The sequence below is a fragment of the Syzygium oleosum genome, unplaced genomic scaffold (genome assembly GCF_021117445.2).
Source record: "Syzygium oleosum isolate NSW1041296 unplaced genomic scaffold, Sole_v2.1 Sole_v2.04, whole genome shotgun sequence".
Classification (NCBI taxonomy): Eukaryota; Viridiplantae; Streptophyta; class Magnoliopsida; order Myrtales; family Myrtaceae; genus Syzygium; species Syzygium oleosum.
This window is the reverse complement of record NW_026607488.1, coordinates 11,093,566-11,106,373: the sequence shown is the minus strand read 5'-3', so window position 1 is coordinate 11,106,373 and position 12,808 is coordinate 11,093,566. Positions and strand designations below refer to the sequence as shown.

General features: G+C 40.1%; 2 protein-coding genes across 3 annotated transcripts in view; both read right to left on the bottom strand.

Annotated features, from left to right (window-relative positions):
• Positions 1 to 4,942: 4,942 nt before the first annotated feature.
• The window catches only part of LOC115661441 (protein DETOXIFICATION 16-like), a 42,870-nt gene continuing 35,004 nt past the window's right edge, over positions 4,943 to 12,808 (bottom strand). The window contains exon 7 of the mRNA XM_056310339.1: positions 4,943 to 5,095. Coding sequence (XP_056166314.1) covers positions 4,958 to 5,095 — 138 coding nt within the window. The 3' untranslated portion in view covers positions 4,943 to 4,957. The remainder of the gene's footprint in view (positions 5,096 to 12,808) is intronic.
• Positions 5,102 to 8,241, bottom strand: LOC130137855 (protein DETOXIFICATION 16-like). Of its 2 annotated transcripts, XR_008816305.1 has the most exons (4): positions 7,608 to 8,241; positions 6,414 to 6,958; positions 5,499 to 6,082; positions 5,102 to 5,321 (listed from the first exon to the last, which is right to left on the bottom strand). XR_008816305.1 is itself a non-coding variant. In XM_056310340.1 (3 exons), exons 1-3 carry the CDS (start codon positions 7,884 to 7,886, stop codon positions 5,992 to 5,994), a joined length of 915 nt encoding a protein of 304 aa, XP_056166315.1. In that variant the 5' UTR covers positions 7,887 to 8,241; the 3' UTR covers positions 5,102 to 5,991. The 2 variants fall into 2 exon arrangements, 1 of the variants encoding a protein (XP_056166315.1); XM_056310340.1 differs by having other exon boundaries at positions 5,102 to 6,082.

The window sequence follows — 12,808 nt, the reverse complement described above, 5'->3', positions numbered from 1 at the left end:
AATTAAGACGGTCAGGCTCAATAATGCACACATCAGCATTCAAACTCAATCATGTCAGATGTACACACGCACATGTATCATTCTCGTCCCACTATTCCTTCCATCCTCATTCCTCTTTCATATTCCTCGCCAGTGACCCGCGTCGAAGTACACGCCTCAAGCACACTGCGACAATTCATTTTCCACAATACTCGCCAGTGACCCGCGTTGAAGTACACGCCTCAGGCACACTGCGACAATTCATTTTCCACAACACTCGCCAGTGACCCGCGTTGAAGTACACGCCTCAGGTACACTGCGACCACTCATCACTTCCCACATCGCTCGCCAGTGACCCGCGTAAACGTACACGCCTCAGGTACACTGCGATCATTCACCACATCCGGCCCGCGTACCCGTTCACGCCTCAGGCCCCAATCGCGACCTGAGCATCACACGCCCCAGGCCCGATCCCAACTCAGCCCGCGCCAAATGCGACAGGCCTACGTGATTGGAACCCGAGCTTAGGATGCCTCGGTCCAATCCCGGTCTCACCCGAGCTGATCGTGCCTCGGACCGATTCTCATTCTTGCTTTTTCAAGCCTCAGCCTGTGCCAAATGCAACAGACCTACGTGATCGCTGCCCGAGCTTATGATACTCGGCCCGATCCCATTCTCGCACTTACACACCTTCACATAACTTCCACAATCACAAGCCACACCACTTTTCTTTCTTACCCATGCACATGCTCATCAAGCATTTACCACAATCAACTGGCCCATCACACGCGGCCCGTGCATGCATCAATTAACACGTAAAACATGCTCACTCAGCATTCGATATGGCCAATTTCAACAATTAATTCAATCTGGCCCACGCGTGCACATAATCAAGCACATTTCAATCCATCAAACCACGGTTCAATAAACACACAAGGCTGCTCATGGGCCCACAATCACAGCCACGTTCATAGGCATAATTTCGACATTTCCATGCCTATTAAACATCACAATCTAACCATACTACCACACACCAAACCGACACTACCTGGCCTTAAATCGAGCCCTAAGTTTGCCAATTCCATCCCACAACATCTGACACTCTATTCAGTCTCACTCCAGCCTCGAAACATCCTCATTTCATCCTCAAGTTACCTCATATAACACACAAACAAATACTCAATTAAATCAACCCCATCCAGAATAATTCAAACATGCCAAGAGCACGTAAATTACCAATTTTCTCCAACCAAATGGCGTCGGATTAATTCCGATCCTTCACGGGACTTTCTCGCCATAATTTCTAGGTTCCAAAAATTCAACTTGCGTCCCAATCGGACCATCACAGCTCGGTGAACAGTAATCCACAGCAGTGAACAGTGATTCTAGGCAAATGAACAGTAATTCGCAGCCCCTAATTTTCTGAATTTCCAATAAATATTACCCGAATTAATTCCTAAGGCCCGCCATAAAATTTCCACTCCCTATCCATGTAATTCCGCACCTAATTTCATACTGATTTTGTCCGGAATTACCCGTCGATACCCAAAGTCCTAAATTAGGTTTAGGCGCGACTTACCCGCGTTGGCTAACTCAGCATATCACATGGTCAATTGAACAGTCATTTCAATTGAACCCAACGTGCACGAATCAAACATATTTACACCAGCCCATTACACAGATGCACACGCAATTCTACCACCACAACTCAATTATAATTAAAACACACGTAAAACACATAAATTTCTATTTTTCTCCCACCAAACGACACCAAATTGATTCCGGTCCTTCATGGGACTTCCTCGCCATTAAATACCGGTTCTAAAAATCCAACTTGCGTCCCGAACCGAGCATCACAGCCTCGTGAACAGTGATTCGCAGTTTCAATTTCACCTCAAATTGTTCTCCAAAAATTCCCAAACTAATCCTCAAGGCCCGCCACACATTCCCAACCTAAAACCCCAACGTTCCTCGCCCAAACAACTCCGATTTCAACCCCAAAAATTCAATTATCCGGCGATACCCAATTTCCTAAATCGGGATTAGAGGACGACTTACCACGTTCTAGGCTAAAACGGCTAGAACGGAAAGCGGCGGCACTAAATCGGGGACGGCGGCGACGGCGTACGGCTTGGGCGGTGGTTGGGGGCTCACGGCCAAGAGAGAAAGACCGAGAGGGAGAGAGAGAACGGCGGCTTGGGGGGGCTTGAGGCTCGGCGGTGGAGCAACGGCGATTCGGCGGGCGTGGCCGGCGGCGGTGATGGCGCGGCGACGACGGCAAAGGAAGAGAGAGAGAGAGAGAAAATGGGTCCACGGTGGGGGGGGGGCTTACGACCAAAAAGGGGGAATTTCACGATGAGGAAGGAGGAAGAAGAGAGAGTAGAGAGAGAAAGGGGGTCAAGGGCTTAAAAAATCAATTTTGACCAACTTTTGGCAATTTACCAAAATGCCCTTCTCTTACACAACTAACCCTTTAATAAATCCTAGGGGTATTTTGGTCACTTTCTCCGTTTCTTGTCCAAATCGAATTTTTCCGAAGGAATTGAGCGCACCAAAAATTCACACGTGTCACGTGCAACGTCATCCTAACCTTCCGGCGTGACTTCCTGATTTTCCGGTGTCCAATTTGGGTAAAATTCCATAATTAAATTCTATTAAACGCAACTCAAGCGTTTCTCAAGCTAACGGGCGGCTTGCTGGGGAAATTCGCTGAATCGACTCATGACTGATACTAAATCGAGTCACGTGCAAGTCCGTTCGGTGCGTGACGACCTCGGTTGTCATTAAAATCGCGAAGATCAATCACTTGATCCGAGGGGTACGATCGTTCGGTATAATTTCAGAATCATTCGTCAAGTCGTTTCGTGGTCCAACGGAATCACCCGCGATCCACTACTAGGACAGTGGCGAACTGACCCCTAACTATCCTTGGATCGGCCAACAGTGGCTCAAAATATCACTAACGCGATTTAATGGTCGAAATCCATTCACGATCGAATTTTCTTTAGTCGCGCGAATTTAATTCCCCTATTAGCCTTTCCCTAATGGTTAGCATTCCCAGGAATGATCAGTTCCGGGCGAGAACTGACTACGAGTACATTCATAAAATCCAGTATTTCATAAATCCCAAATGGACTAATTTTTCAGGATGTCACAAGTTTGATCGGAAAGCACACACTGCTTCTTGTTTTGCTTGAATTACAATATACATTCTATTGCGAGTGGAAAATATTATATAGTCCATAGTCAATCGCAATGGGATGCTGATGCGTTGCTTCAAAAAAATTCACCATAGAAAATATTTTTTGTGGACTTTCCAGTTTGATCGATTAGGTGACATAATTTAGTTTTGCTTTCAATCAGGTTCATCTATCTAATGCTGGATCAGTGAATAAATCGAAAATCTAACTGGGCTGCTTACATTGATGTTAAATGACCTGATAAAAGTTGAAATAAAGTTCAGTGACTACTCGCTTGAAAATTTAGCCTAGTTATTTGATCATCAGATATAATTTTGGCATATCCTCACATACATACAATTTAGTGGACGATTTTGCTGTTCTGTGTGTGTAAAAATCGGAATTATTTTCCATGCCAGTAAATTCATGAAAGTGTTGGTAACTTTCTATGAATTGAAAATTTTTCTTTTATAACGAATTTGGCCTACAGGTTCACCTCTTAACATAAGAAGTTCTTCCATAATCAAGATGATTACAATTATAAGCAAATATTTCACAACAGTTTCGCAAGATCAGTCATTTGAACAAAAAGAAATTCAACTCTCTAAGAGTTGTAAGATCTTTATGAATTATGACCCTCAACTTGACTCAAAACTGGTGAAATTCTCCCATAATGAAAATGAACACAATAATAAACATATTAGCTGATATAAAGTTTTTAACTTTTGCATTATTATTCATGTGACGAACTCGGAGCTTTAATTTTCTTGCATTTTAAGGTTCTTTTCAGAACGTTGGAATCTCTGATTGATAACTTACAATGCTATAATGGTTCATTATTTCTGATTCACATAACATGTGCGCTGACACCAACAGCAATTCTTGTTATGTGACCCAATGGCCAAGTGATCCTTGTGGAAAGATGCCAAAAAGGTAAATCTCTTGACGGAATCAGTAACCATTGATATGATCGATGGATCATGGAGAATTCTACCTTAACCGCAAGGTTTCGATGCTTGCTGTAACTTCTTAAGATTGGACTGTGACTTGTGAGAAAGCAATTTACTGTGATCTCCTAATCTTGGCATGCATAGCCTTCCTTTGACCTGACTCAGGAGGTGGTCCTGGACCAGGGAAGTAGTCTAATGCCTAAAGATTCGGCCCGAGAGAGAGCAAACAAGGATTATTATCGCAAACGCCAAAGAGAAGTTCAAACTGGTAAAGTGTCTTGATATTTCCTGGAGACTTATTTATGTCAGACTTCAGTTAGAAGGGTCAGAGTAGAACTGCTCAACTTTGAGACGGTCTGATCAAGAGTAAAATAGAGAAAGTATGATCCGCCTACGCGAGTATTTCCCACGATCTAGGAAGTCGAGTGAATTGTAGTAAGGAAAACAGCAGCAAAGGATCGTGCACCAAACTCTTCCTAAATGCTAAACACAAAGTAAGGTTGAGACTAGGACATTAGATATTACTAAAGAGATCTCTGAGATCAACCTTGTTGAATACTGATTGAACGTTTGTTTTAGACTTTTGGTAGAAGTTCCAGATGTGACCCTACCTTATGAGGACAGCATGAGATTCAGAGGGATGAATACATCTTGTTTCATCAATTTCCACTAGGTTTCAATGCTAGGAACCAGAGTCTCTCTAGTCTACCATCCGATTCCAATGGTGAAATTTCTTCACTGTAGCTTTATGATAACAATCCATCGGCTGGACTCACAGTGCCATGTACTCTGTCGGTGGCTTTCTTTGCCTACGACAATCCAAATGTCAAATACTAACCATATGCCAAATTATATTTTACAAGGTAGAAAGGTTTGATTCATTGATTCGCTGTGTCTTACCTCTTTCTCCCAGTTGGTACATCCTGTTAGGACTGCAAGTAACAGTGCCTGTGAAACGAGTGCAACTATAATCCCGGTCCAGAGACCCTGCAGCTCGATTAGAAGACTAAGCGATTATATGAATATCGGAGAAGACTACTATTTACAGTGAAAGTAAAGGATGACGGTAGAATGGTAGGGTAACCAGGAATCACCTTTCCGCCAAAGTGACAGAAAAAACCTAGGAATGTGGCAACCGGAATACCCAACAAATAGTAGGCACCCAAATTGATGAAAGCTCCAATCTTTTGCCATCCACATCCTCTTGCAATGCCTGAAAAATTGTAACTTACAGCATCAAAATGGTCGATATACAAATTGGTTTTGACTTTGAAATATTTGTGATTTGATATATTCTCCATCTTCCCTTGCTACTTATCAGGATAAGGAGTCAAAGTTAGAACTATGTCAGGAGCACCATTGAACTGCCATAATAGGCAAAGTCGCGTACCTGAAAGCACGGACTGAATGCCCTCGAAAAAGTGGGAAGTTGCGAGTAGTACCAACATATCTCCCACGTATCTCACGACTTCTTCTTCTGTGCTATAGAGGTAGCCCCACGCCCTTCGGCCAAAGATCATGAGAGTACCTGCAAACAAGCCTTCTGTGGCGACCATCATTAAGGAAACATAAATTGCCAAACGAGCTGCTCGGGGTCTTCCAGCACCCAATTCATTTGAAACTCTTGTGCTGCCAAAAGTAACGCGAAGAAAGTGTGAGACTGGAATAGCTGCTTCTTTTGCAAGATCCACTTAAGTAAATAGAGCTTAACCAGTTAGCCTTACCTTATTGAACCACTGAGCCCTAGAGGTATCATGTAAACCAAGCTACAGGTGTTCAGGCTGAAAAAGAACAAGATAGTTTATATTGTTTGGAAATGTTAGCAACTGGTGCTAAGAGGTTAGCCTTTTTGTTCGCTTCTTGTTTGCATACAAAGGACTGATCTACCTGATTGAGAGGACCGACATCTCAAGTTTTGGGTTGGGAAGAAGTCCTGATAATAAGACCATCATTTCGAATGACCACATCTCGAAGCTGTTGCAGGCGATGAACCAAATAGAAATATCGTCATTGCTCCAAGTTACAGAGAATCAGGAAAACCAATGTCGATAATGTAAGATTATATATTTGCCCGCAAAGAATAGCGTGAAAGCAAATTTATAAGAAAATGAAATCCCTTCAAAGGTGTAAAAATCTAATCATGAACGTAAACTAGAATAAAAAGGTCAACAGCTCATTAATGATTCTGAAGAAGGATTACGACCATCATATGTCTTGTACAACCATCCTGCGAGTTGTTGGATTTTTATAAATCATTTGGTTTGTCAATAGTGAACTAGGAGAAGCCTAGAAGCTTGAGAAGTACCAGAGCATGACAGCCGAAGGAATTGCTAATTTCAGAAATGCAAAGATCCCATGCACGGCCTCCTTGGAGAAACCAGTCCAGGTTCTCTTACAGGACGGTGAAATTCTAACATAAATCGCCATCAACAAAACATTTATCCAATAGGAAATGGAATTCGCCAAAGCAGCACCTTTGTTTCCAAGTCCAGAGTTGAACACCAGGAACCAACATATGAAAATGTGCAGCAATGCAGTGACTCCTGAAATGACCATCAGCGGAATGACATTGTTCTGTGTCTGCAGAAACCTGACGTGGCACTGCAGAAGCGCATACGCAAAAATGCTAGGGATCATGAACAGAGCATAGGATCCTGCCTCCGCCGATATTTGAGGATCTTGCTTGAAAAAGAGAAGGATTTGGCCCGTGTTAGCCCATATGATAGCGAGCGGAATGCTAGCTATTAGGAGAACGATCATGGCCCTCTGCTTGTGGATACCGAGCATGTGGTATTGTTTAGATCCATAAGACTGACCACAAAATGTATCCAATGCACTTGCCATTCCTATCTGTTATTGACCAAGCATCTATAAGATGATGTTTGGAGCAATTCATAGATGTCCACCAATAATATCAAAAAATCTCGTCAAGATATCCTAGAAACCCAAATCAGGCCTTGCTTGGAGCATCATCAAGAGTGTATTGCCATAGTTCACTCAACCGACATGTGATGGAAGAATCTCAACAAAAAAAAGTGTTTATCTAATTCATTATCGGCCTAGGGCCCCCAACAATCTTTTTCAAGTGCAGTTAACAAATGTTCTAATTCGTGACAAACACCAACATTAAATTTCCAATCTCAGCATTGCTACACCTAGCTAGAAGGGAGAAATCACACATTTAGCACACTGAGCTTATTGAGAGATATATGTTCAGTAGATCAATCTTTGTCAAACTGCAAGAATCTGAAAAAGAGCTAAGATTAATAGATAAGCAATCTATGCAAGGTACTTGGAAAACCTTACCCAATAATCACGTCAAGAATAGAAGTGGGATCGTTTTTTCCAAGATGAATAACATTCTGGAATAAATCTTTCATAGAAGTGACAAAGTATGATGCTACTTCCAATGCTTAAAATCTTTCGTGTCTTAGCGATGCAGTCAGTAAGAAGAATGGTTAATCTCAAGATTAAAACTGGAAGAACTGTTCTGTCTTACCAACAAGCTAAAGCCAGTTACGGAAGCGAAGGAGGTGGCCATGGAAGCACCGGAAAGCGCCAGCTCTCCAAGATGACCCACAAACATCACCGAGATCACCTGCAAACAATATATCATCAGGTTCAACGATACCAGTGGCCCTGCCAACGACAGTTGCTGCTTCATTTCCGAGAAAATCTCTTCTTTCTCGAATCCATTCCTCGGTTCGGACGCCTTCTTCTCCTGGGAAACTGCTAACAGGGGTGACTCCAAATGCTGATTCTGTTCTTCCACATCCATTGATTGCTTCCTCTGTGCCCTTTGGGCTGAGTGGGCGAAGCAAACCCCCCCCCCCACCAAAAAAAAAAAAAAGAAGGGCAATAGCTTTAGAGATACAAGAGATCTTTCAGCAGAAAAAGAACCAGTTGATGGCTTTGAAGAACATCAACACACGGTCTTCCTCTGACGGCTACGCTTGTCTTCTCACATGCTTGGTGAAGTAGACTTTGGCAGACTTTTTGTCGAGTCTGATTTCTTTGGAGTATCACATACCTCAATGGTCTCCATAGCCTACGTGCGAGAGCTTTTGAGGTGCTAAATGCAAATGAAGTGAACCGAGGGAACCAGAAGATCCTACCAAATGAGACAAACCTCATGTCGTTCTGACAAATATGGTTGGAGATTTGGCATTCCTTGTTGCTTTACTTTAATTAGGAAATAAAAATCCTCGTAGACAGAATATGATCCGCGTAGGTATTATCGATGTTGATGTGTTGCCAGAGAAATTCAGTCATATTTCGTCGCTCACTGAACTTTTCCTTTGCTTTAAACAGGTCGATGCATAACTTTAATGTTCCAGTTGTTACTAGAGCAAACGCTGAGCTTTTAATTTCGATCTTTAATCAAGTCACTCCATTGATTTTCCGATCAATGATACACTGAAGATCTAATATTATTGAAAGATGAATTAAGGGTTAGTGTCGTATAATGAATATATTACTATGTAGTTCGTTTTAATCATTGACAAAAGTTTTGGAATTGAGCTTGTTGGAAAACATCCCTTAATTGATTTTCACGAAAACAAAACTTAATTGAGTATTTAATATCTCTTCGATTATGGCTTTGTTTGTTTTGCGGAAAATAAATGTTTTGAAAAATATTTTGAAAAATATTTTCCTAAAAACGGTGATTTGTATCACTTATATAAATGAATGAATGATAAATATTTTTATCGTCCACAAAAAAAATTAGATATAAATTATTGTTGATAAAGATAATATTTTGCATTGATCAATTATTACAAGTAATACAAGCGATCATTTTTAAAAAAAATATTTTTCAAATCATTCACTTTTCACTAAACAAATGGATCCTACTGTGCAACTATAGTTTGTTACTGTTGATATAAAAAAAGAATAAGATGTTGTATTTGTGAAGTCATGGGCTACTAGATTCAAAAGAGAGGGGTAGACTTATCAAAACCGAACCTTATAAATCTCGCTTGCAATTTCTCTTTCCTAAACTCCTGACGATATTGCACGTAGAAGCCAAAAGGGATTGGTTCTAAATTTGCAGCTTTTATTCTTGAAAATCCAATTCAATCTCTCTTGGTTGCTTATTTGGACCTAACACGGAGTTGATTAGAAATGGCCGGATCGATGTGATTGAAAGTGGAATGAAAGTTTTCGTGACCAGATTAGCAAAATCAAGAGCTTCGTGACCTGTTTGAAGTAACAGCGTAAGTTTTTGTGATTGTGACCTTAATAATCCCTCCACTAAATCGTCATAGTGTCAAAGGTACAAGATTATTGCACTTAAACTTCGCTAAGACGGGACAAACACCATGATTAATATTGACTAAGTTAATCGAAACTGTTAAACAACCTTCAGGTGATATTGGTAAGTTACTTCTTATATTTCTGTATCCCTAATTAGAATAATTATAGCATTCATTGTTGGTGTAATAGAGAAACTTTCCACAAGCGACTTTATTATCAACAATAATTTATATCTAAATATTTTCGTGGACAATAATTTCTTTTTAATCCGTTCATTCTTGTAAGTGATGCAAGCAATTATTTTTACGAAAATATTTTTCGAATAATTCATTTTTTGCGAAGCAACACACTCTAATCGAATCAATGATTTACCAGGAAATAGTCATACCTCCGTGCTCTATCCGTGTATAGGTCCTTCATTTTGAATGGTAATCACATGAGCCCTGGCGTCTTACTGAGCTACGAAGATCTGCTTTTTCAAAAGTTAGATATGTGTTTATTCAACCTGTTTGCTGAACTATGAAGATTTGCTATTTCAAAAGTTAGATTTGTGTTTATTCAACCTATTTTGATTGTCTCCATACAGCTATGGTGTAAAAGAAGCTGAACTTAGGTGTGTACCGCCAACTTGTAATAGTTATTGGAGAATGAATTTCGGGCATATGCTCATCACTGACCATGATACAATATCTAGTGATTGGCCGCTGATTATTTTGCTCGACATATCTGTTCTTATAGAACGAATGTATGCTTTACCTTGCCGGTACTCCGTTGATCCTCTTTGTTTTTTGGATTTGACTTTGATTTGTAATATTCTGGGCTTTGCTCTGCTTCGAATTTTCTTTGCCATGAAAGTTTATGTGCTTCTCATGTATCCTTTTGAGCAATAAATACAACTTTCTTTCGATAAAAAAAACGATCAAGTTGAGGAATATAAGCTCTATTTATAGCCTCAAGATATCTCTTATTTTAAATGACGATGAAGTCAGTTATATATGCGTTGACTTCTAGTGTCTTCGCAATATATGTCATCCTAGTCAAGGTTGAGAATGAATGGGTAACTTGCTAAACCACGCGTATAACCTAGGTTATAATTGATGCCTATTTTACCCATGTAATGCTTGCTTAGTAATAAATATCACGCAGATTATTACAATATTTATATATTGGGTCATAAAACTTCTCGCAAAAGTACGATTGAGTGTTAAAACTTTTAAACAATGCAATCAAGTCCTAAAACATGTCAAATTGGTGCAATAAGTCCTTTTGTTAACTCTGTTGATTTGGGTAACTGAAAATGCTTACGTGGCATTTTTTTATATTATTTCATCTCTACTGCATGAGATTTTTTTATTATTTTCTTTCTCAAATCTTACATAAATTAGATTAGAATATAAGAAATGATATAAACAAATTTAAAAAGGGAAAATACCACCAAAAATCCCAAACTATACCACTTGTGATAAAATTACCCTGAATTTTTTTTTGTGACACGAAAAATCCCAAACTATGCTACTTGTGATAAATTACCCTGAACTTTTTTTTTGTGACATTAAAAACCCCAAACTATACCCATTGTAACACATTTACGCCACAACACTTTGGCCAAAGGGCAATTTCTTCTTTTTCCTTTTCATGTTTTTTTTATCCCTTTTTTTTTCTTTCTTCTCTCTTCCCTCCGCCGGCCATGGCGGAGGGAAGCCGGCGAGGGTGGCCCTCGCTGGCGTTGGAGTTGGGCGAGGGCTGCCCTCGTCGGCATCGGGCTAGCATTGCCCTCGCCTGAGTCGGGCGAGGGCGACACTCGCCTGAGTCGGGCGAGGGCGACACTCGCCCGACGCCGGCGAGGGTCGCCTTCGCTAGATTCGGTGAGGGCTGCCCTCGCTCGACTCAGGCAAGGGCGAGAGTCGCCCTTGCATGCCTAGGCGAGGGCAGCCCTCAACTGACGCCGGCGAGGGTCGCCCTCGCCGGTTTCCCTCCACCGGAGAAGAAAGAAAAAAAAAACATAAAAAAGGAAAAAGACGAAAATGCCCTTGGGCCAAAGTGTTGTAGGGTAAATGTATCACAAGTGGCATAATTTGGGATTTTTCGTGTCACAAAAAAAAGCTCAGTGTAAATTTATCACAAGTGGCATAATTTTAGATTTTTCGTGTCATAAAAAAAGTTCAGGGTAAATTTGTCACAAATAGCATAATTTAGGATTTTTGGTGGTATTTTCTCATTTAAAAATAAACCCAAGCTTAGAAAGGATCCACAAGCAATTGTGTGAATTTTTTTTAAATTTATTTTGTGAATTTTTCAACCTCCACGTCGATGCAATTACACCTCCCATCTGTGTCAGGATGATAGAAAGAAAAGAGAATTAACACCATGCTGTAAGATTTCATTTGAATTATAGCTCGGTGAAGAATTTTAGATGGTTACACACTTGTCCCTTTGTAGATATATCCATGGCACCTTCTTCTTCCCCTCTAGCCACCCCTTACAAAAATAAGGTTAGAAGATCAAGTAATCTAGGGAAAAAAAGCTATTGAAAAATGTCATAAACAATATGAAATATGAGGAGAGTGGATGGGATATGGAAGAATTATGAACAAAAAGCAATACCAATTACCGGTGCATTTATCTCACGGAAAATTTAGGATTTGGAAAACTTTTTCTAAAATATAATTATTAGTATTGCTTACAAACCAAACTTAAATAAATGAAAAATATTTTTAGCACCCACAAAATTAGTTAGGTCTAACTTGTTGTCAATAATACAAATTTTTTTCATTGACCAATTTTTCTAACCAATATAATCCTTTGTTTCCCTCTTCCTTTTTATCCTATCCCAATCTATAAAAGAAAAAAAAAATTAATGATTTCTTAACATAATTGATTCGATTAGGGCATACCGTTCTCTCCTTTGTATACTTGCACCAATGTTGTCAAAAGGATTGAACTCCAATCGAATCAGTGTTCTACCAGAGAATAATTGAAGCAAGGTTTGTTGCGAAAATAATTTTCTAGTAGAGCACTGATCGAGCAGAGTTGCATCCTTAATCCAGTTTACTTGAAAAGAGCCAACTCTTCTTTTGAGAATGATGAACTTGGTGAACATGAGCTCTATTTATAGCCCTCTAGGATTTGAGCCACTCCTTCCATCAACAAGGTTAGAAGATCAAGCAAATTAAGATAAAAACTATCAACGGATATCATGGACAATCTGCAATATAAGGAAAGTGCAGATATGGAAGAATCATGAGCAAAAAACAAAGATAATGTATTACGCAATCTTCCTTTATATCCTATCACGATATACGAAAAAGGTAAACGATTTTCTTCACATGGATGATTTGATTAGGGGCGTACCATTCTCTCATTTGGATAGTTGGACGAATGTGGTCGAAAAGAATGAACTGTTATCGGATCAGCGGCTTACGAGGAGATAACCGGAGCAAAATT

Coding starts and splice junctions, on each gene's coding strand:
- LOC130137855 (XM_056310340.1), bottom strand. CDS start 7,886: ATGGATGTGGAAGAACAGAATCAGCATTTGGAGTCACCCCTGTTAGCA. Junction 6,959..7,607: donor TAACTGGCTTTAGCTTGTTG/GTAAGACAGAAC, acceptor GGTCAATAACAG/ATAGGAATGGCAAGTGCATT. Junction 6,083..6,413: donor CCTTCGGCTGTCATGCTCTG/GTACTTCTCAAG, acceptor CGCCTGCAACAG/CTTCGAGATGTGGTCATTCG.